Source organism: Chelonus insularis, unplaced genomic scaffold (genome assembly GCF_013357705.1).
Source record: "Chelonus insularis isolate UGA/USDA-ARS -01 unplaced genomic scaffold, ASM1335770v1 contig_3_pilon, whole genome shotgun sequence".
NCBI classification, from domain to species: domain Eukaryota; kingdom Metazoa; phylum Arthropoda; class Insecta; order Hymenoptera; family Braconidae; genus Chelonus; species Chelonus insularis.
Window position 1 is genome coordinate 2847201 of NW_023276556.1, and position 27942 is coordinate 2875142.

Below are 27942 nucleotides of genomic sequence, written 5' to 3' on the forward strand. Positions count from 1 at the left end.
TCACACGTGATCTAGTACGGTTAATTTGATACTCGTATAGAAAAAATCCTGTTGAAAAATTTTATAATAAGCAATTATTCTTTTTTTTTTCAATATAATAATTATAAATACACTGTTATTTTTAGTCCTCCAGTTACAATTACATTTTCAAAATATTAATTGTAGAAATCATTATGGACTATTCAGTTAAGGGGATTTATTAATGTGGATTATTTTTTAGTTAAGTCAAGGCAAGGTGTAACGAACGTATGGTACTTCGACATCATTTCCATCAGTATCATTACAGCAAAGTTCAAAAACTAATGCTCTAACATGAGGCTCAAGTTTCTTCTTGGATACTTTTTTAACTATTTCTGACATTCGCAATCCCATACGCTCCTGACACTTTGGCTTGGGCATGAAGAATGAGTACAACATGCAAACACCTTGAGACAACATTGTTACTTCAAGATTGTAATGGTCTTTGAAATAATCTAAAAATTCTTTAAGTGTTAATTCTCCTTTTATTTCAAATCTATCCCAAAGAGTCCATTCTGTGTCGTAGTACTTAAGCACTGGAGCTGCAATTGGTTCAGAGAATCCAAAGAAAGGTAGAGCGAGGTTAACAAATCCATTTTTATAAATTGATAAGTTTTTACTTTTTCGAGTTAATTTGATTAACTCAAGACAAACAAGACCGGCCACTACTGAAGTCGTTGTTGCTATCGCTGGAATGATCTTTCCAGCTATCAATTTACTCTTATGTCTATCTGCTGGTGGAATCTTGTAGTTAATAGCACGAAGATTTGAAGCAGCCACGATAAAGTCTATATGGAAATTAGTATCATCGTCTTTTTCAAATTCTTGAGGATGTATAGTAAGACCTCGGAGTGCAGATTGATTAGGTAACTCAGCTACCAACTGATTTAATCTTTCATGATCTACACTTCCACTTCCATTTGAGACCTGAACTTGAGAATCAGTTTCAGCTATTTTTACTCCAGACTTTGGTGTAAAAGGTGGAACTTCTACGGTATTTACTATCTTGGCTATTTCATCTCTGTTGCGATTTGGCGAAAGTCCATAGACTGCAGCCTTCAGATTTGCAGCGGCAACAACATAGTCAAGATGAAGAGGATCATTGACATCGAATTCAAGAGGAACTGGACAACGCTTGGGTCCTGACCAGAACGGTTGTCCACTGGATGTAACTTGGTCAGGTGGAAAATTGAAGAGCAGCTGACGAATTTGATTGTTGTATTGATCTTGCCAGTGACAGCGAGCCCAAGCAATGCAATCAGCAAAATTCTTAGGCCGTTCATCCACCAATGCTGTTTTAACTGATTCTAAAACTTCCAAAGGTTGAACTCCAGGTAGTTTTAGAGTTCTATCGACAAATTGAGGATCACTGATGTATTGAGCAGCATTTTCAGCAGACTGTCTAAATAATCCTTCAAAATTATCTCGAGCCCATTGTAGAGTATGTTCAATGGCATTCGGAAAGTTCTTTAGAGTACAAATTGGTATGCTTTTTTCTGGAGGATCTTGGGATGAACTATAAGATTCTGTCAAGAAAGGAACAACTACTTGAGTATTTCCTTTAGTTCCTAGGGTACCGGATTCAAGCAGAGGTTTTCTGTAGTAAACACATCGTCGATCCATGTAGATTCGAGCATCAACATTATCCAATGCATTAGCAACTCCATCGAGTAGCTCGAAAAAGTCATCATCATAAACTTTCTCAGTATCTGGACCAACTCTATTCTCATGAGCAACAATATTCATGAATGGATTCATGGATTTAATCACCTTGGCAGCTGTTGATGATTTAGATTTTTGAACATCTGATGGTCTGAACAAAAATTGACGATTCAAGTTTGACTTTTCAATAAGGTCCATGTCAGTAACTATTACCGAACCGTTGTCAGCACCAACACCAAGCATAGCGAAATTTTTAAGCAATTCACAACCAATAGCTCCAGCTCCAACAACGAAATACCTGAGGCTGCCAATTTTCGATTGAAACTCACGTCCAAATACTGCTATTTGAGAATCGTAGCGGCTGTCGATAGGGGTACAGTCTTTCTCTGTTATTTCTGAAAGATCTTCTGGTAAACATTCAATAGCATCAAAATATAACCATTGATAAATTGGATGAAATTTCCCTGAACAAGCTTTCATCACTTCTTGAGCTACAACTCCACCGATTATAGCATTCATAGGATTTAAATCTCCTGCAGATACTTTTGCAAAAGTTTCTAGGAGCTCTTTTTTCACTTCAGTTGAAAGTCCATATTTTTCTTTGACTGTCTCAGTAAGTTGAAGAAATTCATCAGCATCTTCTTGATTCCATGGACGTGGAAGTTGATTTTTAGTTTTGACAAATTCATGAAGAGTCAGAAAAGCTAAATGGAGTTGTTCTGGATGATCAAATTTTCCAAAATCAGTAATAAGATATTCTGGTGCTTTCAAAGATTCATCTAAAGGTTTAAATGTTAAAGTTTTTGGCATTTTTACCTGAGTAACAATACCACCTCGTTCATATTCTGAATACGATGATGTATCTCCAATAGCAAAAGTGTATGGACCAAGAACTTTGATTTTTTTAGGTTCACATCCATTTAGTTCTATCATGCCTTGAATTTCAGAGAAGGTGACGTAATCTCCATCTTCCATTCCATGACGAGTATCATCCAGACACGTGACAACTCCTTCACTATCACGAGAAACACCAGCTACCATAGCACTAACTGGAGGTTCTCCAGTTGTGTCTACAACATGAAAAGCAGAACCAAAATCACAGAAAACTTGTGAAAAAAGTCCACGAGTATCAGCTATAATTAATGCAATATCTTTATTTCTGGTTATTTGAGAAATACGTAGTTGTTCTTCCAATGGAGTTTCTGTAAGCACAACAACCTTGAACTTGGTGATAAAATCTTCATCGAGTGATCCTTCATAATATTTAGTTGGAACGTAGTTATTGAGTTCAGAAAGTTGTTGATAACAAGCGACAGCACGATTTTTTCCAATATCAGCTTGAGTAAGATAAAATTGGGAGCCAAGATCAGAAATTTGGCACTTTACATTGTCATGAAGTGTCACTGATTTAACACCACCGAGAATTACATTTTTTGCTATTTCGACACCAAGGCCACCGAGACCAGAAATAAGGACATCAGAAGACGCCATACGTCGCATAGCATCATGACCAAGCACATAAAGTTGTCTTGAATAAAGCCCTTCATCGATGTCACCAGGTGCTTTGGAGGTAGATCCATTTTTCGCCATGTCTGCCATAATCGCGGGCTCGTCGGCACCTCCCGTTGTAGCAGCAACGCGTCGCTTTTTGGCTGGAGGGTCAACGGAACTCTCCACCACCTCAACACTAGACATCGGACCACAAGAGTGCCGTTGTTTTGATCCCTTCTAGATTTTTATCCTTTCTGCAACTCTTAAATAATTCTTATAACCAATTATCAACTTTTTTTCAACTACTTAGCCTCACTACTCCAGCACGTAGCTCGAGAACACGTAACAAAACTCGCTTTATTCGCGTTTTGTCCCGCTTCGTCACTCTCTCGTTGCCTACCTCGTGTCGCTTCTTTTGTCCACCGGCAGCAGCAGCGCTTACACTAGCTCCTACTATTACACACCCATAAATATAATCATTAAATATGTAACTAAACGTTAATTATACTTCATGATAGTTTAATAACAACCTTTTTTTAATATATTATGAGGATAACCTTATCTTGTTGATTACTGATTCAGCACTACGAAAATTTTTACGTTCTTACTTACTCCAAAAATAAGTCATCAACTCCAATGGTAATAATGTTTTATCCAATCTCAGGACCTTTTTCCATGCTAAAACTCCATATTTGTAATGATGACGACAATTCGCGTTAGCGAATCAACGTCGACCGGGGTTTTTTGTTTGCAATTTAATTCAATTTTGTATAAATTTAATGAAGTTATCATTTTTATTACATATATAACTTTTTGAACATTTAGGAATTTGAAGCGATGACTACTCAGAATTTTGTTCAATTTATTAAATTGACTTTGAACCATGAAAGAAAAATAAAAGACAAGTGATTTTTTTTTTATTCTTATCTTGTTTATGCCTACAGATACTCATCAAATTTTTACGAATGAATTTTAGCACAATGACGCATGACTTTTGAAATAACCTAGAATAAATTTTAGAAAGATAAATAATTAAAAAAAACTATATATCAGTTAGGAATAAAAAATGACAGATCATCAATCACAAAATATTTTCACTATAAGTTATTAATATTTTAATAAAAAAAATTGTTTTCTAAATTTTTTACATAAAGCCTATTTCAAAATATTCACAATTTACAAATAAATATATAATTAAATAATCAAATAATTGATTAAAAAATAATTAAATCATTATTCATAATTATCTAGCCTAACGTAGGCCATAAGTAGCCACAGACATTAATGATTAATTCATTGCAGATTAAAAATCATCTCTATCTATAGGAACTGGACTACCAAAAACTTTGTGTACAACTCGATCTTCTTTTTTTATAATTACAGGCGAAGTCGAACGAGATATAGGTGGGAATGGTGTTGTCGGTGCCACTGAATCCCCTGTATTTGGAGCAGAAATGGGACCTTCCATCAATGGTCCACTTAAAAGCGAATCTGGAGTACCATCCAATGAATGAGATGTTGGTATGTGAGAGCTTAACATTTCTCCAGATTTCGATGTCATTTCTTCAGGTACTGTTGACGTTCTTCTAAATGCTGATTTCTTTGAACTAAAATTTAAATGAAATCAATGATTTGCAGTCAAGTGAGCAGGAAATTTAAGTTGTTTTCTTATTTTACGTAAAATGGTTGAGATAAAGATCAACTTACTGACTGATATCAATAAGAGATCCATTTTGATCAGGACTTTCAACTGAATTATTTCCATTATCCCAGGAGTTATATCGACGATGATGACTCTTGTCTTTGTATGTTTCCGCAATATTATTAAAACTTCCAACAATTCTTTTATCAAGTTCTTTTAAAACTTTCTGAGGCATTACCGTACCAGCTACTTTTTTTACAGTAGGACGAATCAATTCCGTCTCTGAATTCGGATTCGTCCATACATTAGTTGCTCCAGGAAGATCATCGTTTGATAAATTACTTAACATTTCTGCTGAGTATGTTGGTCGAGCTGGAATTATCGGTGAACGACAGCAAACTCTGTAAAATAATTAATCATTAAATTTCTTAACAAAAACTTGCCAGGAAATTATTTATCCAATATTTTAACTATTATAAAAAAATAAATGCTTATCTAATGAGTTTCTAAAATAAAAATAATAATCATATTCAATAATGAATTATGTGAAAAATGGTCTTACGAATTAACATCTTCCAACTTTTTCAGTAGCCTTTCATTCTCACGACAAACAAGTTCCTGGTCTCTAATGATTTGATCACGCGTTGCATAAAGCTCAGCATTTTCTCGTCGTAATGCTTCATTCTCGATGAGATAAGCCTGAACTAACTGACTTAATTCCGGGTTGTCCAATTCAGCTAACTTGTCAAGATCAACTTGAGGTGGTGTGGCAGCGACTCGTTTATCTTCTTTAGATTCAGCATTTTTCCGGATGTAAGTTTTATTTCCAATATGTAGAGTTGATTTCAAATGATCATTCTCCATTTGTAAAGCATCAACTTCTCTTTTTAGACTAAGAATTAATGCTTCCCTGGGATCCATCACTACAATTGGTTTTGTGCGAATTCTCTTTGCTCGAGCTGCATATCTCAGGGTATTCAAAGTTTCACTTAAATTCGAACGCGCTGGAGATACACAGGCAATCTAAAATAACCATAAAAGATCAAATGAATTCACCGCATACAAACCTTTTAACGGCGGATAATAATTTCGAGCTATACAATAGAAAAAAAATTAATTACACATGTATTTTTGTAAATTACCATTAACGTAACTCCATTTCCCGCCAAGCTATCAGCTAGTAGTTTAGTTAATTTACTGTCTCGATAAGGAATGTGTCCATTCTTTCGTTTGCTATCGCTCAAAGAAGCAATACAATATCCTGGCAATTATGGAAAACAATTATTTGATAATGATATTTTTATGTAAAGCGGAAATGTTGATCATTCAATGGAATTAAACAAAGGTTTACCTAAAACCATGAGACTTTTGTTGATATTATTGGCCTCTTCAAGTGTTTTTCCCTCGCTATTTGTTTTTTTAGTCATTTCGCTACCAGCTAAATCAACGAAATTAATTTTTCCTTGCTTGGAAATGAACACGCCGTTCTCCATTTGTTGCTCAGACCTGATATGCACTGTAAGAACCGTGTGACTTCTACTTGAATGTTCATTCATATTATGTGCACCAACTGCTCGATTTTTCATGCCTATAAACAGAATAAACATTAGAATATTACATTATCAATTAGTCGCAGTTATTTTTTATCTTGCAATTAAATTTATCTAATCAAAGTAGAAATAAAAAAAAAGAAAAGTTATCTATTCTTCAATTTGTTTATTTATTAATTGATCTATAAGTTCTTTATAAGTAAATAAATAGATACCTTCTTCTAAAACACTTAATAAATCATCCAGCTCTTCACATTCAACAGTGAAAAGATTTTCTACAAAAAATCCACGAGTTTTTTTGCTCCACCGAACTGGCAGAGATTTTTTTGATGACCCTAGATTAAGTAAATCCATAATTTTTTCATTATAAATTTCAAGAAAGGAAGCCTTGAGGACAAAGTTGCATCCTTGTCGTTCTTGCAGGATTTTAAAAAGATAAACAAATGAACGAAAGACTAATCCATGGTCTTCAGAGTAGTGATCCACATGATCAAACTGAAAACATTAAGTAATAATTACATTCTTGAATTATTTTAATAAAAAAAAAACATTTAATATCTTTATACAAATAAAAAATTATGCAATAGCATGAAAAATTAATTACAAGAGTATATTTAGTATCTCATCTATTTTCAAAATATGAAAAATATTGAAGCATATTTATTATTATAAAATAAATATCCTTGTTTACATTTATATTTATTTTACTTCTAGAAAATAGAAATAAATGTATGTATATATTCATTAGCTTTCTACTACTTCATAAATATAACCATGAATCGAAAGTATTTTATGCATCACTTAAAGTTCTTAAAATGAAGAAAGGATCTCGTTATAGTTAGTATGGCGAATTATTACGATTTTATTATAAAATCAATTACCAAGCCTGGTGGGCCCGTCAGTGTATGAGTTTTTCCACTTCCAGTTTGTCCATAACAAAAAACTGTGCAGCTAAATCCCTCCACACCCATGTCAATGAGTTTTTTAATTCCAGAATACTGAAGAACATCTTCTTGGCTTGCAATAGGTTCAAAAACGACATTATAAGAAAAAAGTTTAGTTTTTTCATTGCTATTAGGTAATGTATCGCATTGTATCTGTCCATCACCAGGAAACTGAACAGCAAATTTATCACCAGCTTTTATTTCTTTCTCATTTAATGGCCTGACTCTAACAACGACATTGATGTTGTCTTCAGGGAGAAGGTGTTTCGAAGCTACTATCTTTCTGTCTCCATCGCTCAGTCGTTCGATGCTTCCTGATCTGCAAGTTAAAATTAGAATTACTTTGTAGCAGTAACATATAGTAACAATCGTATACAAAAAGAATAAATGAAATGTTAGCATAAAGAGTTCTCATCACGTCAGTTGAAGGTTGTTGAGCCATTGACCGACAATATCAAGTAATATCTGACTCTCTAGAGCATTCAAATCGATAGCAAGAGGCCTTGGCTTTATGTTCATTTTTTATTTTTGAAGGCTTCTTCAAATTGCCAGAAATACTAATATACTTTTATCCTAATAAATAATCGATTTTAAAGCTTGTAGAAATTTACTGATTGTAACACCACATAATTTAGTATCATGATTATCATAATCATAAAAAGTATTACATTATTATTTAGAGTAGTTTTAGTTGCTTCTTCGTTTGTATGTAAATTTTCTTTATATAAAAATGTATTTTCATGAAATTTGTTTTATGTCGTTAATATGCAGAGTCCGTTCTATATACATATTCATAGCCATGGCATAGAAGAAGATGAGAAAAAGAAGCAAATGTATATAAAGAAAAAGAATTAAGTTATTTTAAGTGCAAAGAAAAGTTACTTTTGGCTCGAGAACATTCAAACAACTTCGCCTTCTGTGTTACTCGACTATACTTTCTTATTACAACTAAACAAGTTTCAAGACTGATAATTGTTATTGAATACAAGTCGATTGACATGGAAAAATGCAGTCTATCAATCTCGCATGGTATTCCAAGGATTTTCCTATTTTATACTTTCTTGCATCTAAATTTCTTGTTGTGTATTGTTAAATATTTAAACACCTATCGAATATTGGCATGAGAAAGAACGAAGGCATCGCGTGATACTTATTTTATTCAGTAATCAGGCGATCGGACTTTTCTAATAGTTCTGTTAGCATCCTCTAATACTTTATTAGTTATTTACAATCATCGATGATTTCATCTTTGAAATTCTTTATCAATTATTTCATACTCAATCATTGATTCAAGAAAGTACCAAGGTTTCAATAATTCAATTTTCGATTTTTACATAAAAGAGTAATGATTTTTCTAGGGTTTCAAGCTACTTTATCAGATTGGGTAAATTTCTATTTTTGTTATATTCATTTATTTAAAGTAAGGGAAAGGTGTTGGTTACCAGTACAAGTAATTGCAACACTTTCAACTTTTGGGATTAAAAATTGCTTGATGTTGACTAATTATCACTTCAATTTATCAACTCAACACATATAAGTCATATTTTTTAAGAATAATTTATAAAAATATAAATTCCATGAGAAAATTATAACATTTGACCACATCAACTATTTGAATAATTCAAACTAAATAATATTTTAAATGTTAATAGAAATTTAAATATCAAGTTACGTAAATAAATATTCACTATATAATGTAAGTTATACATTGTAATGATATGTATCATCTATGACCTTTATAATAAAAAAACATTATTAAACGAAATGATAAAAATAATGGAAATTATTTTCATAGCAGTACTGCTAAATCACTTTGATATTTGGTAACATTTGAATTCATATAGATAAAAGAAATAAATAAAATAGAAAGCTGTTACTATTTTTATATTATCCAAAAGAATGTAGAGGTAGTGGTTTTCGTATCTTCTGTGGTTATAATCAAAGAAATGTTGATATTATATTTTGATTTAATAACTGCTTTTTAAACTATTGTTTGCATTTATATCGTCATGAACTACAATTTTCACTCTTACGTCGATTATAAAAGAAGTTAAATGCTGTTTAAAAAAAATTGCAATTTTTTTAAATTAAATACAATTAAAAGTAGTTTCTCGTTACTGATAAATTAATAATTATTACGTTGCACATTACGGTAAGTACATAATCATCCTCATTTATCATTTTTTGAAATGTATGTTATAATAAACTTTCTATTGTTTATATATATTTAAACTTTAAATAAATATATAAATTTTACTACAGTGTTCTTATAGTTAAATTCATGCAATAAAAATTGGATGAAAAATATTATAATATACTTGTTATATTAAATTATTAAAATCTACCGAAAGAACTTTAAACATTTAATATTATAAAAATGGAATCAATATTCATAGTTCGTTTTCGAAATATTTAATGACATTACACGCTCTGGTGCGTTTTTCAATTAGTTTTTTAAGATTTTAATCAGTTTTAATTAAAAATCGATAATTTTTGTATGTTTCACTCATGAGAGATTTTTAAAAGCTAATGTACATGAGGGAAAATATTGTGTCAAAGTGAAACACTCCCACCACATTGAAACATGACAGGTGTGACGCATTGCCTATGGTGAAGTACTTATTCAAATATTGGTACAAACTGACTTTGAATTGTTCAACTGATATGCGATCTATTCGTGCACGTGGCTATTAAGAAATTATATACCAATGTTACATTATTATAGCTAAGAAGAAATGAATAAAAATTATAAGATCGGATATGTTATGGTAAAGTAACTTGGATTAATATAAAACAAGTTATCATTTGCAAAAGGCCACTTGTTTTTCGATTTATGTGGGCTATTTCTACATATATTTATGTAAACTATAATTTTACCACGAAAAACAATAAAGATAGGAAATCATGAGGATAACCCGTATGAATTTTTCTTACGTCACATTGTAGTTAAAACGAATAGTCAGGAAAATTGCTCAACACGTGCGATTTTATCAAAACTAGTCATGCTTTCGATCCTTATCATAAACAAATCATCATTTCTACATAATCGAATAGTTAACAAGTTTTGATCCTAACAAGAACATAATTTATAAATTTTTTATTTATTTAATATTTTAATATGTTAATCAATACAAACGATTAAAGTGAATAATTGTTTGATTACTTTAAATGAACGTATAGTCATTGATTAAATTTTCTAAAAGTTCATGAAGAATGATATTGCTCTAGGAGATACGGTAATTGTTTGCGTCATTACATAGTATACAGACTGCGAAAAGCAGCTAATACTTTTTCGATGAACTTCTGTACGTGGTCTGAGGGTTAGTATATTTTAATATCGATCGTAGTAAAACCACACAAACGGACAAGGTCTTCAGATCGATATTTGACATTTAATATGCACTTATCATTCAACCACCGCGACATTTTTATCCATAGACAACTTGTTATCCATAACGATTATCAAAATCTCAATGAAATAAACCTAAAAGCAATTCATTTATTAGCAGGTAAAATAAAATTCTGAAAAGAAATAAACGCAAACTCGCGGGACTTGTCACATGACGTTGACATGTCTCATCTTTGTCCCAGATCTACATAACGAACGCGTTTGCATATTCTTCACTACATGTTCTTCTGTCATTTCTAACTACTTCCGCAAGCTGTTTTATTGTTCACACACTCGACATTTCTATGTTTATTATTTAAAATACTTTACTAACTCTGATCTTTTTGACGTCCAAGAGTTCGATGACTTATTCTTAGATCCAGAAGAAGTAGCTTTGGAAGGACTGTTGCCACGAGATACGTTTGATCTTTCACTTGGACTATTACCACGCGATCGACGAGTTGAATCTGCTAGTTTTGGGGGCTGATTTTTAGATCTTTGGCTGTCGCCGCGTTGCGGTGACGGAGTTTTCAGCAGCACCATCCGTCACCCTGATTATTTTCCTTGATGAATAATCAAACAAACAAAAAATTAACATTTTCAATCAATTAAATTTCAACAGATTAAAATAAGAAATTAATAAATAATTAATTAATAAACTTTCCAGAGATACGTACTATGAAAGTAAAAAATAGAATATTCTATTTGATATGCTACAATCGCGTGGAAATAAAGTTGTAACTAGAGGGTGCGGAAAAACTCGTATGAATCGAACGGACGCGCACATCAGACTGTCACTACCGGACATAGCAGAGGGTTGTATCGGTTCGCTGGACTTGACCCTCGTGCTTACCCTCTCTTCTAGACTTTATGTAGACAAAATAGACAATAATAATAACACCATTCGTAATAGCTTCTAGATGAGGAGGCCAAGCGTGATGAAATGCCAAACTGCAACACGTGATGATTAACCTGCAGAAGTTTCTAATTAATGAAAGTGAAATAAGGGAGTTAATGAGGGCATAAAGTCATACCTGGTAGCTTTAAATGGCATACCCATAAGTATTTTATTGAGGGAAGGCTTCTCCTTCTCCATATCCATGAGAGTCCTACTCATGGTAAAGAAAGAAAACGAGTGGGGCATTGGTTCCTTCATGGTCGCTCGTCTCAATCTCCCAGTGTTAGTTACGTTGTGGCACACAACGTGTGCGCACGTTAGATCTTGTGTACGTTCCTTTTATTTATTTTTGTTGCATTTCTTTGGCGTCAAAGTGGTTTCCTTTCTCTTAGTAAGCTTTGACCGGCTGCGTTTACCAGAGCAGTCACCTTTCGCAGCTGGTCTTGCCCTTGCATTTTAATTGCAAGTTAATTTATTCGCATCAGATGACTGGAACGGTCATAAAAATTCATTATTACCAAAGAATCAAACTAGAGGAACAGTGTAAGATTAATGTAAGTAGAAAGTTGAGATGAGTGGCATTTTTTTACATGTATGAGCATTGAGTGTAGATCAAGAACTTTAATTGATGCATCGGATACATCTGGAGAGTGAGTCACAGTTGGCTAACTTTTCTTCATCTCGATCACGGTCATACTTTTGCTTTTATTTCGTTTACTCTCAACTTGTTAAAAAGTAAAAATAAGTATCGTAATACAGGATTCAAATAAAAACAGTCAACGGCCATTTGTATTACTGTTACCTTGAAAGATAGCAAGTTACGTTATTGCTAATGGAATGATAACACCTTATCTTCAATCGAATTTTATGGGTACTCGATGCAAAAAAGTCGATTGTGACAACCTGGCCGGTGACTCACTAGACGGTCTTACGGTTCTTTTATTTCTTTTGTTCTTTTTTTTTCTTTCTTTTATTCGACATATTATTCGTACGAATTTTTCATTTTTTAACTTCGTTGAGAACGGAAGGATAATATAAAGAAAAGATGTGCAATTTTCTTGTACTGAAACCGATACTTTAAGTATACACATAATAATCGAAGAAAAAGTGGTAAATTGGTCAAATTATAAAATTTACAACTATGCCGAAGGTTTTTGAGTTACTATTTTGTAAAGGGTTGTTTTATTTGGTATTCTTGACGTTTTCTCTTAGAATTCTACTCACATCACTGTTGTTATCTTTTCAATAGTTGTTGGGTCATAAAACAACAGCAACTTCCTGGAATAAATTGAACAAAAAACATTTCAGTAAAAGATTTAGAAATTATATTATTTAAATCATTGGAAATAACGGTATTGAAATTTAGATAGAATTCAATAATAATGTAAACGAACAATTTACCTGTTTAAAAAGCATCATAAAATAAACGTGACGAAAAAATTGAGCGAATGTCTAGCGGTCTAGTCAACGAAAAAAACCGGTTGGCTGGGCTTAAATTTTGTGGCTGGATGACCTTGATACCTTCTAAGTAATGCCGCAAATATCCATCCAGGTTCATGTTAAGGTTCATCTAGGTCTCTTTTGGAGTAGAGAGTCCAAAAAAATAACACTATAAAACTTGAAAATATTCTCCAAATCAATGTCATTGAAAATCGATCTTTTTCAAGTAACTTTAATATTTCTGACTCATGAATATTTTTATTGATCGACTTAAAACATATAACTCATTTATATGTATTCAAAATGACTCAATATTTGCATTAAACGATAGATAAATATTTTTTGTTTTTCATTCTGTGAGCTAAATGCTGTTACTAATTTATTACTTTTAAAGCAATTGCTTTTAAAAAAAATTATTTTTAATTATTTATTATCGATATGATTCCCAGTATTCTATTTTTTACTGTCTATTAACATATTTTTGTTGTTATCATTTCACAAATTAATGTTATTTAACGCCCAGAAGGTATTTCATACTCATAATTAACGTAATTTTCTTATACCCCACGGTTACATTAAATTGAAATAAAAAGTATATATAAACAGAGCAGGCAAGAGTTCGATGTGCTTGTGTCCCTTACCCTGAAATATATTATTCTATTATTAAACACCACACAGTTTGCTTCTAAGAGGAGTTGAAGAGGAAGCGACATAAAAAAATCCATGAGAAAAGCAGTAGTCAAGTACTGAAGAAAAATAAACCTCAGAACAGATAGATGAGAAAGTTAATCAACTAAAGTACACGAATAATCTCATAGAATAAATTTCTCAAGCTGATGGTTAAATTCCGCCTTTCCAGAGACGGTCTCTTGAAAGCCGGAAATACTTTGCACAATGAACAATACTATGCAGCGCGTGCTTTCCGTTAACTTCTCCGCCTTTTAAATGTATTAAATGACGTCTTTATAGTCCAAATCACAATACAGTGATAAGTTAATTATTACGTACGTTTCAAAAAAATTATCTCCAATTCTCGGCACCATTTGACACGTTCTGGTTCCTAAAAGCATGATATGATGAAATTAATTTCAATAGCGTGATAGAACAGCATGTAAACGTTCATGTATATCGACCATAATTTAAAGAACATCATAAAAACTTATAATAACAATTAAGATAATTTAATCTTATCTCTGTCGTCTTACCAGATTCGATTCATTTGAAGTTGAAATATTGTTCAGTTAAGTACAAAATCCATCTGTTCATACAATTTTTTCTTCATTGATATTTTGCTAATAATTTATTACACCTCTGGTAAACAATCATATCGATTGTTATTTTTATTTTCTTTTTTCCTGATAAAAATATCATCATGGGGTAAGTTTTATGTGTCAAAGCCAATAATAATAATGCTTAAGTTTTTATAAAAGTACTGGACATTATCAATATACTAATAAAATAATCGTTAACATTGCATTAAAGTTTACTGTTAACTCATATAACTGATATTAAAGATTATTTCTAACGAATATTTTATTGTAGACTTTATCGATTTGACACGAATACACATTGTCAGTTACATATAGATATCTTAGAACTACTAAGGAGACACTGATATTTAATCTAGTAGAGATTATCTCTACCATCCAAGACATGACTTCAAACTACAAACCTCAAACTGTTTGAATTGACATGTGAAGGATTATTTGATTTTTTATATTTGTTTACTGATAAATTTTTATATGTTTTCGAATATTGGTATATTTTAGAGAAACGACAAATAAAAGTTCTACAATACCTTCTGCTTCATCGATTTACTCTAGCAGTATGGAGCGAGATCTTCATGAAAGAGACCGCGTTGGAGTACAGGACTTTGTCCTTCTCGAAGATTTCCAAAGTGAGAGAGCTTTTGTTGACAATCTTCGCAAACGGTTCAAAGAGAATCTTATCTATGTAAGAACAAATCAATAAATTATTATACATTAGCTTTCTACTACTTCTATTAGCAATTCAATTTTATTATTATCATTATTGCTAATAATAATATTGATTTGAAAAACACTTTCTTAAGTAATTTAAATAATATAAAATATTTAAATAAAAAATCATTAGTATCTCATTATAAATATTTATTTAAATTATTGTTGATAGTTATAAACAAAGAATATTAGTTGGAATTAATGATAATTTTCAATAATAAATTTTTTTTTAAATCTAGACTTACATAGGTCAAGTTTTAGTGTCAGTAAATCCATACAAATCGTTGCCTATTTATGATGCTGCAACTATTGAATATTATGAAAGGAGAAATTTCTTTGAAGCACCACCGCACATGTAAGTAAAATGCTCGAGGTAGAGAGAAAATTACTTTTACATCGGCCTCTACTTCTTCTTCTTCTATTCAATGACTATTTTATTTTTTCAGATTTGCTTTAGCTGACACGGCATATCGCTCGCTGACTAAAGAAAATCGAGATCAATGTATTTTAATCTCCGGTGAATCCGGTTCTGGTAAAACAGAAGCATCCAAGAAAATTTTACAGTTTATTGCTGCTGCAACTGGCCATAAAAAAAAAGTTGAAGCTGTTAATGATAAATTAATAGGCAGTAATCCAGTTCTTGAAGCTTTCGGGAATGCCAAGACTAATAGAAATGATAATTCTTCGAGATTCGGAAAATATATGGATATTCAATTTGACTTTCAAGTAAGAGAATTTTTTTTATCATCAATGAAATAACTTTAAATAGATAATCAATAAAAAATGCATGATAAAGTTATTCTTGTTTGAAAAATTTAAAAGAGTTAATTTTGGATTGTAAAAAAACAAAATCATGCATACCTTATTGTTTTTCATTTTTTAGGGCGATCCAATAGGAGGAAACATCCTAAATTATCTATTGGAAAAATCTCGGGTGATTCATCAATCAACAGGAGAAAGGAATTTCCACATATTTTATCAGCTTCTTGCTGGAGCAAGTGATGAAACACTTCGTAAATTATTCCTTAAGCGTAATCTAGACACTTATTATTATCTTAGTAATGGATCAAAAGGAACAATAGATACTATCGACGACGTGAGCCAGTACAATTGTGTAATTGATGCAATGAAAACTGTAGAATTGAATCAGCAAGAACAAGATGATTTGTTTTCTATCGTTGCTTCAGTTTTACACATGGGCAACGTCGGTTTCACTGAAGAAGAAGGAAAGGCAAAGATTCTTAAACCTGAATCTGTTAAAGCTGTTGCTGCTCTTCTAGGATGCGATGTAAAACAACTAGGAAAGGCTTTTACTCATCGTAGTATTAATGCACATGGAGATGTTGTGATATCTCCCTTGAATCGAGAACTTGCTATTTATGCAAGAGATGCTTTAGCAAAAGCAGTTTACGATCGTTTATTTACTTGGCTAGTTGCTCGTCTTAATAAATCACTTCAATTTGATGATCAACATTTGAAAAATAATGTCATAGGAATTTTAGACATTTATGGCTTTGAAATCTTTCAAAAAAATAGTTTTGAACAATTTTGTATCAATTTTTGTAATGAAAAACTTCAACAGTTATTTATACAGCTTACTTTACGAAGTGAACAAGAAGAATATCTTCGTGAAGGAATTACTTGGGAGCATATTGATTATTTTAATAATAAAGTAATTTGTGATTTAATTGAAGAAAAACATAAAGGTATTATTTCACTGATGGATGAAGAGTGTCTTCGTCCTGGAGAACCGACAGATTTAAGTTTTCTAGAGAAACTTAATGTCAATCTTAACAGTCATCCTCATTATATTTCTCACATGAAGGCGGATATCCAAACTCAGAAAATTATGGGTCGAGATGAATTTAGATTAATTCATTATGCTGGAGATGTCACGTACAATGTTCGAGGATTCCTGGAAAAAAATAATGATCTATTATTTAGAGATCTAAGAGAAGTAATGTCACATACAACAAATTCAATCACAAAGAAGCTTTTTAATGTTGAAGATTTGACAAGTAAAAAACGTCCAGATACTGCAATAACTCAATTCAAAAATAGTTTAAATAATCTTGTAGATATTTTAATGGGAAAAGAACCATCTTATATTCGTTGCATTAAACCAAACGATTTTAAGCTTTCCAGTCAATTTAATGATAAGATTGTTGTTCACCAAGTCAAGTACCTTGGATTAATGGAGAATTTGAGAGTAAGGCGAGCAGGCTTTGCTTATAGAAGACCTTATGAACAGTTTCTTCAGCGATATAAATCGTTATGCCCTAATACTTGGCCTTCGTATCAAGGTCCAGCAAAAGAAGGAGTTCAAATTTTAGTCTCTTATCTTAATTATGCTGATAATGAATATCAAATGGGAAATACTAAACTGTTTATTAGATTTCCAAAAACTCTTTTTGATACAGAAGATGCTTTTCAAAGGAAAAAGAATGAAATAGCAGCAATTATTCAGAGTAAATGGAAAGGAATATTGCAGAGAAGAAGATACTTAAAAATGCGCCAAGCTGCGATTATTTTAGAGAAGTATGTGAGAAGATGGATTGCTAAGAGAAAAGCTGATAGAAGACGTCGAGCTGTACAGAAAATAAGAAGATTCATTGAAGGATTTATTACACGCAATGGTCCTCCAACTGATATCAATCAATCTTTCATTGAATTAGCAAAATTCCAATGGCTAATAAGACTTTCAAAAACATTACCACCAGGAGTTTTAAATAATTATTGGCCTCCTTGTCCTTACGCATGTAGAGAAGCTTCTGAACATTTAAGAGTTATGTACAAAAAATGGAAAGTGAGAAAATATAGACTTTCATTGTCAGAAGCTGAGAAAAAACAATTTGAATTGAAAGTTTTGGCAGAACAACTATTTAAAAGAAAGAAGAATTCGTATCCAAAGAGTATTGGTCCAAGATTTGAAGAAGATAGATTAGGAAATGAATATAATGCTTTGAAACAAACCTTCATTGCTAATGTTCTTCCTGCTGGTGAAAACTGTAAATATTGCACACCTGTAGTTAAATATGACCGTCATGGATATAAACCGAGAGAAAGAGCTTTGATATTAACTGAAAAAGCTGTTTACATCTTGGATACTATCAAGCCTTTTAAACTTAAACATCGTCTTCCTTATGAATCTATTCAAGAACTCGTTGTCACTGCGGAATCTGATAATCTGTTAATCGTTCGAATTCCTCCAGAACTAAAAAAAGATAAGGTAAAAGTATTTAAATGTTTATTAAAAATATTTAATTTATAAAGAAGCTTAATAATTACGTTAACTATTGTTTTAGGGCGATTTAATCCTCGAAGTACCACACATCATAGAGGCCCTCACCAAAGCTATTAGTATCACTAATAATCCGAAAATTTTAAATATTGTCAACAAAGAAACGTAAAATACCAATTATTTTATATAATTATTCATTTATACTTTAAACTTAGTCTATTTAACCTAAGATTGTATTTTTATACTTATTTTAGGGTCTCACATAAACTAGTCAGTGGAAAAGAAGGCACGATAGAGTTCAGGAGAGGAAGTACTCCAGCAATCAGTAAAAATAGACAAAGTGGCCATCTTTTAGTGGTAAATAAACAATGAAAGTTTAGATTATATTCTTTGAAATGATTGTATGCTTATTTTTTATCTGAGATAAACTTTCATCGTCTTTTAGGTTGCTACGCCTTAAAGTAATAAAAACTACAATTTTTATGATATAAACTGTTAAAACTGCCTCATTTAATGTGATTTTAAAAAAGGAAAACGTTATGTAACAAACAAAAATTAGCAATAATATATTTAATAGACGCTAATGGCTTTAAATAATTGAACATGTGGAAAATAAAATACACTGTATATTGTTGACACCGATATTCTTCCAATAAACTGTTAAATTATAATCTGTTAACATGAATAACTACTAATGTATAAATTATATCTAATTTTATAACTGTTGTGCCATGAATATGTTCATGTTTGATTTTATAAAAATGTTAAATATAATATTAACAGTAACAATAATATTGTACAAAGTTATATTAAATATAACATAACTTTATGATCGAATATCTATCAACAGCATTTATTAGAAATAAATATTGAATGTATAAAAATATTTATTACATATTTTTATCAACTTATAAACAATAAATCTTACTTTAAATAATTCACTATTTTTGCTGTGGAAGGGCAGCTTGTTTTTTAGTGAGTGATTTTTTTCCCTCAAGTGCTCTGTCTCTAAGTTCATCTTCCATTGCTTTATTTAATGATTTTGTAACTATTTGTTTCAATTTTTGAGATTCAACTGTTTTCACTTTTTTTGGTTTTATTGGAGCATCTGAAATAAACAAATAAATATTTTTATTAACAATGAAATATCACAACATAAGTATCTAAAATTAAACTTACTTCCACGTCGTTGTATTTGTGGTCCTTTTTTTTTATTTTTCATTTGTGGTGCATTTTTTTTCGCTGGAAGCTTTGTTTTTGCTTTTAACTTTCCTTGTGCCATTTTAATGAATTTATTAGTAAATTATGTTTTCAATTTACTGAATAACAACAAAAAAATCAAACTCGTAACAAATCCTAACCTAAATGACGCCGACTAAACAGTGCAACCACTGTCGCCACCATTAGAAAATATTCAATAAGTATTTTCAAATTGGCATAATTGGTAATTAAATAACCTAATTACAGAGAATATACGAGCCATAAAATTGACTCGTGCCATTTTTTCTGTATTATTTATTGAATTATCAAAATTTTAAAATAATTACAACAAAGAGTAATTGTAGTTATAAAATATTACACTTATTGATAAAATATTATTACAATTTATTCAGTGTATGAAAAATATTACAAATGATACAAACGTAATGTAGTTGTTATCAAAATTAAAAGTAAAATTATTATTGAAAGAGGTAAAAGACTTATAAATAAGTTAAGGATATCAAACGTTTAGTAATTTTATGATACAAAGTGTAAGCTGCAAAATAGTTTACATGGCAAGATAATTTCACTGAGTACTTTAGTAAAAGTAAAAAAAGCATCTTATAATATATATTATACTTATGATACTTTACTTAGTTAAAATGCATTGTATTAATAATTGCTCTGAAAAACAATAAATATATTTTTTAAATTAATAGATAAAATAATGCTGCACAGTTTAGTTCAATTGAATTATTTCTAAGACTAGCAATTTTCTTGTTACTCATCAGCATTGTTTAGCTTATCTGCTATTATATTCTTATGCTTATATTCTGATTTCTTTTTCATATTTTTATTTTCTTTAATACCTAATGTTATTTCTTTAAGTTTTTTAACACGTTTATTTATGTGACGTATAATTTTATTAAGTTTTTTTGTTTCATCTTCAACAAAATCAATCATTTGTACTAATGACTCTTTATTCTTGTCAAGAATCTCCATACTATCAAACGAATCTTTTTCAAAAGTTTCTTCAATTACACTGTAATTATTAAAAGCTTTAGTATATTTATTACTATTTATTGCTCTTCTAAATCGTGGAATAGTATTACTTGTATCATCATCACAATTATCACAACAGTCAGACCAAAATTGCAAATTCATTTCCGGAATATTATCACAAGATGTCAAACTATTTTCCGGATTATTAAAAAGATAAAATACATTTGGTTGAATCTCTGTAATATTATCTCCATTATCACACAGAATTCTTGAAAGAGTAATTTTTTTAATTTGCTGAAGTTGTTCAGGCTTAAAAGTCGTTGGATTTTCGTACCAAAATCTATCACCATCTCTAGTTCTTTTAAACTGTTCAACAAGTAAACATTTAAATAATGGCCCAACCTTAGAACCAGGTAATTGATCTTCTAAAATACCACCAACCCAAACATCCATATTTCCAGGATGACCATAGAGCTCTCTAAGTTTCCTCCTTACCTTTTCGCTACTAATTTCATGTACAAGATCATCAAAATTATCTACTACACTCATATTACAAAATTTTCTCCACTCCAAATAGCCAGGAATGCCATGATCTCGACCTCTTTGAATATTCATTGATGCTAGATCTAATGCTACCGCATGCGCTGTTCTGAAGAGTTGTTCTGTCAGCTCAGTATTCAAATTTTCCTCAGGTAGTTTGAGTTTTGCAGCAGTTGCAAACATTCCACGTATCAAAGGATCGACTCCACCTTCATCAACAAGTCTCCAAGGAGCGAAGAAAGCATCACGTAGATTCAAAGGTCCTTGGGGAATGCTTCTAAATTGTTCATCAAGTCGTTCTAAACGCGGTTGGATCAATGAATGACCAAACCGGAGTGCTGCTGTTGCAAATACATTAGAAATACTTGCATCTAAATTGTGGTTATATCCTAAATAAGGTCCAATAAGTTCATCAATGGTTTGACCAAAAATAGTGGGTAACCAATAATGATAAGTAATGTGTTGCATTTCAGCGCCAACTATTTTTCTTGCTTCTTGATAAATCTTCTCTCCATTCCAATGAGGATTTATGTTTGCCAATTCTCGAGCTAGTCTATTGTGTTCTCTCAGCCAAATTGTATGCATAGCTAAGAGTCCAACCTGTTCATTTGCTCTAATGTCTCCAGCGACAAAACAATTTATTGACGACTCTAAAACATCTCTTCGACAGTCAACAAATTGGCCAGAAGCATATGGTAAAAGTGGTTTTTTATCAGGAAAAGTAACACCTTCTCTAAGTAATCCTCTATCACGTCCATTTACTCGATCTCTCAAGTCAAGTGCTAATTCATCATTATACCCATAAACTTGAGAAGCGTCTAAGTAACTGGTTAATTGATTCATCTGTTCTCTGGGCATTACTCCACGACCCCAAAGTATACTTGTTGCTCCAGAACCGCACACAGCACTTGTCCTAATAAAATCTATACATCTTCTATTAGTGATTCTTGGATCACCTCTAGGAACTTCCATAGGAAAACATGGAGCAGCATGCTCACAGGACTTTTTACAATCAATTCCATCCCATGATTCAGAAGATATTGCAGGAAGGGCATGATCTAGGTCATGATCTAAAAATTGACCCCATTGCATCACCATATGGGTGATTTTGGTATCTGGAGTAATTTTGTGAGTAGAAATTATTTTCGTGGACACTAATCTCGCTGGTGGCTTAGGAAATCCATAGTAAAGCCGTTTCTTATCCCATCCAACTGGCTGAGAAATACCATTTTCATAAATTGGTTGGAGAATTCTTCTGAAGCCTGTATATGACGCACCCCACATAGGATTATCCAGATTATTACAATTTCCATCAATACTTCGATACCTTTTGTTAAAACAGGTGTTGTGACTACAGGAGCGTAATTTTTTTCTATGACCTGTACATTCAGAAAGTTTCTCTATTTCTTCAATCTGCTCTTTACTCAGAATATCTTCATATTTAAAAGGACCAGAAACATTCATTGAATGTCCTTGATTAATATACTGTCGGATATTATAAAGAGTTCGTTCAAATATTTCAGCCGGTTTGGCAGCAGCTCTAGCCTGAAAGTTAGGAAATCTGGCTAGTCTAAAGAGATCTACGTGTCCTGAAGGTGAAGTTCTATGTTGATTGTTATTTTTAGCCTTATCATTAACGTCTGATTGCCCAAAAAGAGACACGAGTGTTTGATTAATGGCTCTATCAATTTTTATTGTTGCGTCATTAAATGCCCGTTGAATAATATCGTTGTTTAATGATCCAAATATTTTATCACGGACCCGCACAAGACATTGAGCTGTTACACGCCCATGATCATTTACAGCATTGCACTCGTAACGTCCAGTATCGCTATTTGTTATATTATAAATATATAAAGAACCTCCACGTGATATTTTGAACCTCGGAGATATTTCTACAGCACTTCCATCTTTCTTCCAGTGGATCTGAGGTTTAGGTTCCCCTTTGGCTCTGCACGGAAGCTCCACTGTTGCTCCTAACTCGACTTCTAGATCACTTGAAGGTTTATATGTCAGTATTGGAGTTGATGAATCTTTTACGAGGACTTTTATGTCCGCACTAACTTCCGCAAAACCATTAATGTTTCGTGCTTGACAGATATAACGAGCTGAATCTTGATGCTGGGCTGAATGGATCTTTAATTTGCTTCCTTCGTTTTCTAAAAACACTCGACGAGAATCTTGATGAATTCGTTGACCATTTCTCCACCATTCTAATTGGACGGACAGTTTGCTATCTGCTCGGCATGTTAAAATTATAGTATCTCCAACTTTTACTGTTTGAGATTGCGGTACCTAAAAATTCATAAAAACGATTAAATTTATTTGAGTTTTTAGAATATGTAACAGTTCATACAATGATTCTTTTGTTAAGTTTTCAAACAGGCATTGAGTGTTTTTTTCAGTAGTTCTTACTTCAATAAAACGAATCGCAGGAAGTGCTGCAGTCACAATAGCTCGAGCTTTTCGTGAAATAGTATATCCCATTTTACTTTCAGCTATACATTCATATTCACCAATATCATTTTCATTCACTTGGAAAATAACTAAAGTTCCATCATCCTTCAAGAGATACCTCTTGCCATCTACATTTACTGTATCAGAATTTCTCATCCACTTTATTCTTGGCTTTGGATCTCCACTTGCTTGACAAGTAAAATATGCTGTATCCCCCACATTTACCTTTATGTCTTCTGGGTCTTTCATAATTTTTGGCATATCTATAAAACAAAAATATATTTTTAAGCTATTCAAATGAATCTTTCTTAAATTTAATACAATTTCATCAAATCAACAATTTATTTCATTTTTGCTTTGGTGAATAAAACCAACTCAAATTTGATAAAGTGCCAAATAATTGAACGATAAAACACAATTTTACTCTGTTAATAAATCTTTTCAAATAATTTAGGGTAAAAACTTGTCAATAAGAAAATAATTCATTTTTCTTTACTTACGACAATGAAAGTCATCAATAAAAAGACTCGTCAAAGATCTCCCCTTTACTTCAGCAGGTGAATGACAAACTGCAGTCATTTCAACAGTTGGATTTTCTTGGAATCTTGTTACTAACCACAAGAGATCACAATCACATTCTAATGGATTAAAATCAAGTCTCAATCTTGTCATAAATCCTATATTTTCAAAAGCATTAGCTGGTAGTCTACGAATTTGATTATTTTGCAAGAATAATCTTTCCAATTTTGGTAAGTCATTAAATGTTCCAGCTAGAATTTCTGTCAATTTATTTGAATGTAGATGAAGCTGCCTGAGATTTGGTAGATGAGCAAATGTACCAGGAGCTATCAAAGTGATATGATTGTTGTGTAAATTAAGTATCTTCAAGTTTCGTAATCCACTAAATGTATGCTTTTTTAAGTGTTTTATTTTATTGTCATTTAGGAGAATAGTATCCAAGTGTTTTAGACCATGAAATACGCCCACAGGGAGATCATCTATCTCATTAAACCGTAAGTCTCTGGAAAAAGAATTTGTTCTCACTTTATTATAATTATTATTTTTTCCATTATTACTGTTATACTTAAACTAGTTGTAATTTTATTAAGACTTGGATGAAAGTATAGTCCGATTAGTTTTAATAAAGTTAAAGAATTTTTTTTTTGTTTTAAATATTTATTGATTAGTTGATGATATTTTTTTGAAAGTTAAATGCTCCAGCTTTCCACTTATTAATTATTTTTTCTTTCATACAACTGTTAGTCAACCATTAACATAATCGTTCTTAATTATTTTCTATTATCACTGATTAAAAGATCATTTCAATTAATTGCAAATGTCATGTATTTTTAATGAGTCATTGCAATCAAATCTGATTGATTTTCTGCTAGGCATTCAATCTCTCAGCTTCAGTGAATAAGATCTATCAATGCAAAATTGATTATTTTTATTGGCAGTGTTATTATTATTATCTTTATTATAATTATTAAAATGTAAAATTATCATAATAGTTTTATAACAAACATTATCTTTATATCTTCATGTGGTATAAAAAAAATTCATTTTTTCATCAATAAATGTTTGTATAAATCGACCATTGTCAAAGGAAAATAAAAATGATAATTTTTACAGATGAAATTATTCTTGAAATTAATAAATGTTTTCTCTGTAAACAGTTATTAGAAATCGTTAATGATGAGAATAAATGTTTATGTAAACTGAAAGAAGAATAACATTGCTGATACTTATGTACACTTTAGAGCAAAATAGTTTTTACGAAGCAAAGAATTTAAGAAGAAAAATTATTTTTATTATGAAAATTTTATAAACATATTATCTCAGCTCTAAAAATTATCGTCTAAACTATAAATCATCACGAAAAGCAGTAGTTTCCTGTTCTAAAACAGTGTGGAATTAAAATAAACTTTTATCTATTCTGAGAAAACGTGCTATAATTTTATTGTTTGTTTTTTTTTTGGCTTTTTCACTTAAAAATAAATTTTAGATTCTTTCAATTAAAATAAATCATATTTTTTAAATTAAATTCTGTTGAGATAATTTTCTAATTGATGAAATAATATATTTTTGTTAAAAATCAAAATTTCTTTGTGAATAGTTCAATAGAATTTGTTCAAGGTTTTCTCTTGTTAGAAATCCCATAAAAAGATCTGAGAGATCATAAAATTATCAAAGAATTACAATAGTTCATAGAAGTGAGTACAAAAATAATAAATGACGGTATAACTTAACAATTTATCAGTTTTACAAATTATCTCTTGTGAGATCATGAGATGTTTAATAATTACATTAAAATGATAATTCACTCTAGTGAGGAATAAATATAAAAAAATAGTTGTATAAATAATTGAAAAAAAATCATGAAAAAGTAACTCACAATATTGTGGTATTTGCAGGTATTTTTGGTATTTTCGTTAGACCTTGAAACATACATCTAACACTAGTATAATAGCACCAGCATTTTTGCGGACATCCATGATAGTTATTTTCATTTAAGTTACTTTCAGAGACTCCAAAACTGGTATCAATGTTTACAACAAATAACAATAAAAGAATCCACCAATGTTTTGAACGCTTCATTATAGTAATTTTAATAATAAATGTCTCACAACTTTCACAGTTTTATTTTTTCACGGTTTTTTATCGATATTAAGTGAACTTAAGTTCAATATTATGCAAAATTTATGAAGCGATGAAGGATCTAAATTTATCTATTCAGAAACTACCAGCTATATTCGAAGCGCACTACACTACTTGAATGTTCCTTTGTGCTGCAGCAACTGATTGAGCATAAACCTACAATGAAGAAGAAGATGGAGAAGAATAAGGTCAGACTTGAGCCTGAGACTGGAGACCAGTGGACCAAGCAGTATGGTAATACATATACATAAGTCAGAGACTAAGATAGGACGAGAGTAAAGTTGTAAGAGATGGGAAAAGAGAGGGAATGTTGCATATGTGAAATCAAATAAAATGAAAAAGGGAAAGTATGTGTTATTTTTTACTGATTGACATACTCCAGACTCAGATCATATAAAAAGAAGTAAAAGTAAACAATTAGCGAATTAATAGCCTAAATATGTAATACCACTATCAAGCCATGCTTTGAGCAATCTCATCTCATGCTTAATTTTTTCAGGATTTTTTATCTCTATGAGATATGTAATCAATTTGAAGCCAAAATTTATAATGATATACATAAAAGTGATATTTTGAAGAAAATAATGGTAATAAATATCAGATAATAATTTATTGAAAGAAATTAATGTTTTAATGTATATATAAAAATCATTAAATCATCATATGCAGCATAATTAAATTGATTTTTTATTTTTAGTTTTATTTTTAAAAGTTTTGTTTTTATTGTAAAGTTTTACTGGACAAATAAATGATCATATATGTATATTGTATTATATACGTTATTTAACAATAATTTTTAACATAAAATTGATAATTATTATATATTGATAGAATAAAAAAAGTTTCATTTTTTAATATATTTATTATTTGGAATATATTTAATTGGTTGTTGTGAAAAAATATTATGTCAGTAACTTTTAGCTTAAATGCGTGTGCTCTCTTCCAAATCGCAATTGATTCACCGATTGAATCAAAAGAAAAATATTCAGAAATTATTTAATTTTCTTATTATTATACGATTCCAAAGATTATAAACATTAAACTTCTTTATATTCTTGATTACATTATTTAAATAAAAAATAATTTCAAATTTTTTTGTTTTGTTTCTTCTTTGTTATTATTATGATATTGCAACAATAAAACCTATTAAAAATAATTATTTTTCTTATCAACAAAATATCAAATTAACACAAATATTTTGAAATATTTTTATTACGAATACGTTTTACAAAGCAAATTCTGTGAATTTTGTGGATAGAAACATCAGTGATGACTAAAAGAATAATTTTCAAAAAGATAGACTCGTGGTCAGTGGACTCAATTTGTTTTATCAAGACGAAATACAGAAAAATAATTATAGGGGAAGGGAAAAGTTATTATTTTTTTTTTTATGTTTCATTTTTCAGCACATTAATATCAAAAGTATTCTCGAGAGACATAGCGAGGATTAGGCCACCACAAGCACTCTCACAATCTCTCGTAAATGACCTGCACAATCAGAACATGTTGCACTTTCATATATATGCGTAATTTTTCACTCGAAATTTTACTTTTATTATTACACATGATGATTGAATAATCATCTTAGCTCAGATAAGAGTTGTTTAACCAATAGATGATTGACCAATCCTAATGTCCTCATGCCATTGGCACAATATCGAGTGACACGATTTTATTTATCTATTTTTCATCACATGGATATGCGAGCATAGATGTATACAGAATAGCTATCGTAACACGCACTTTTCAAATTCTTTCATCTAAAAAGATATTAAGACATTACGGGTCGGCTTACGTGCCCTCCACAATTCTTTCTACTAAACAACAAATAC

At 30.9% G+C, this 27942-nt stretch overlaps 4 protein-coding genes across 9 annotated transcripts; 1 reads left to right on the plus strand and 3 right to left on the minus strand.

Moving 5' to 3' along the window:
• Window positions 1-80: 80 nt before the first annotated feature.
• Uba1 (ubiquitin-like activating enzyme 1) lies at window positions 81-3970 on the minus strand. 3 transcript variants are annotated; one of them, XM_035086304.1, is made up of 3 exons: window positions 3702-3970; window positions 3572-3621; window positions 81-3433 (listed from the first exon to the last, which is right to left on the minus strand). In XM_035086304.1, exon 3 carries the CDS (start codon window positions 3373-3375, stop codon window positions 226-228), a length of 3150 nt encoding a protein of 1049 aa, XP_034942195.1. In that variant the 5' UTR covers window positions 3376-3433; window positions 3572-3621; window positions 3702-3970; the 3' UTR covers window positions 81-225. The 3 variants fall into 3 exon arrangements, with proteins under 3 accessions (XP_034942195.1, XP_034942194.1, XP_034942193.1); XM_035086303.1 differs by having other exon boundaries at window positions 3572-3624; XM_035086302.1 differs by having other exon boundaries at window positions 81-3624; window positions 3702-3969.
• Window positions 3971-4330: 360 nt separating this feature from the next.
• Window positions 4331-11867, minus strand: LOC118068694 (kinesin-like protein KIF12). 3 transcript variants are annotated; one of them, XM_035086311.1, is made up of 10 exons: window positions 11730-11867; window positions 11373-11667; window positions 11030-11258; window positions 7245-7626; window positions 6579-6858; window positions 6165-6401; window positions 5956-6074; window positions 5376-5836; window positions 4879-5214; window positions 4331-4778 (listed from the first exon to the last, which is right to left on the minus strand). In XM_035086311.1, exons 3-10 carry the CDS (start codon window positions 11236-11238, stop codon window positions 4475-4477), a joined length of 2328 nt encoding a protein of 775 aa, XP_034942202.1. In that variant the 5' UTR covers window positions 11239-11258; window positions 11373-11667; window positions 11730-11867; the 3' UTR covers window positions 4331-4474. The 3 variants fall into 3 exon arrangements, with proteins under 3 accessions (XP_034942202.1, XP_034942204.1, XP_034942205.1); XM_035086313.1 differs by having other exon boundaries at window positions 11030-11265; XM_035086314.1 differs by having other exon boundaries at window positions 11373-11646; window positions 11730-11849.
• A 142-nt stretch (window positions 11868-12009) lies between these two features.
• On the plus strand, window positions 12010-18938 carry Myo61F (Myosin 61F). 2 transcript variants are annotated; one of them, XM_035086301.1, is made up of 8 exons: window positions 12010-12147; window positions 14803-14986; window positions 15252-15367; window positions 15459-15738; window positions 15896-18241; window positions 18318-18418; window positions 18508-18610; window positions 18699-18938. In XM_035086301.1, exons 2-8 carry the CDS (start codon window positions 14861-14863, stop codon window positions 18711-18713), a joined length of 3087 nt encoding a protein of 1028 aa, XP_034942192.1. In that variant the 5' UTR covers window positions 12010-12147; window positions 14803-14860; the 3' UTR covers window positions 18714-18938. The 2 variants fall into 2 exon arrangements, with proteins under 2 accessions (XP_034942192.1, XP_034942191.1); XM_035086300.1 differs by lacking the exon at window positions 12010-12147 and adding an exon at window positions 14274-14410.
• A 948-nt stretch (window positions 18939-19886) lies between these two features.
• Window positions 19887-26288, minus strand: Pxn (Peroxidasin). The gene is made up of 4 exons (XM_035086298.1): window positions 25848-26288; window positions 23953-24473; window positions 23411-23715; window positions 19887-23290 (listed from the first exon to the last, which is right to left on the minus strand). Exons 1-4 carry the CDS (start codon window positions 26048-26050, stop codon window positions 20234-20236), a joined length of 4086 nt encoding a protein of 1361 aa, XP_034942189.1. The 5' UTR covers window positions 26051-26288; the 3' UTR covers window positions 19887-20233.
• Window positions 26289-27942: the final 1654 nt, after the last annotated feature.

Bases quoted from the DNA above. Each gene is read 5' to 3' on its own strand.
- Myo61F (XM_035086300.1), top strand. The intron at 15,739-15,895 runs GTAAGAGAATTT...TTCATTTTTTAG, and splicing joins ATATTCAATTTGACTTTCAA to GGCGATCCAATAGGAGGAAA. The intron at 18,242-18,317 runs GTAAAAGTATTT...CTATTGTTTTAG, and splicing joins CAGAACTAAAAAAAGATAAG to GGCGATTTAATCCTCGAAGT.
- LOC118068694 (XM_035086311.1), bottom strand. From the start codon at position 11,238: ATGGTGCTGCTGAAAACTCCGTCACCGCAACGCGGCGACAGCCAAAGA. The intron at 6,402-6,578 runs GTATCTATTTAT...TTCTGTTTATAG, and splicing joins ATTAAGTGTTTTAGAAGAAG to GCATGAAAAATCGAGCAGTT. The intron at 6,075-6,164 runs GTAAACCTTTGT...CATAATTGCCAG, and splicing joins CAAAAGTCTCATGGTTTTAG to GATATTGTATTGCTTCTTTG.
- Uba1 (XM_035086304.1), bottom strand. From the start codon at position 3,375: ATGTCTAGTGTTGAGGTGGTGGAGAGTTCCGTTGACCCTCCAGCCAAA.
- Pxn (XM_035086298.1), bottom strand. From the start codon at position 26,050: ATGAAGCGTTCAAAACATTGGTGGATTCTTTTATTGTTATTTGTTGTA. The intron at 24,474-25,847 runs GTGAGTTACTTT...TTCTTTTTCCAG, and splicing joins CCTGCAAATACCACAATATT to AGACTTACGGTTTAATGAGA. The intron at 23,291-23,410 runs GTAAGAACTACT...ATGAATTTTTAG, and splicing joins CTGCGATTCGTTTTATTGAA to GTACCGCAATCTCAAACAGT.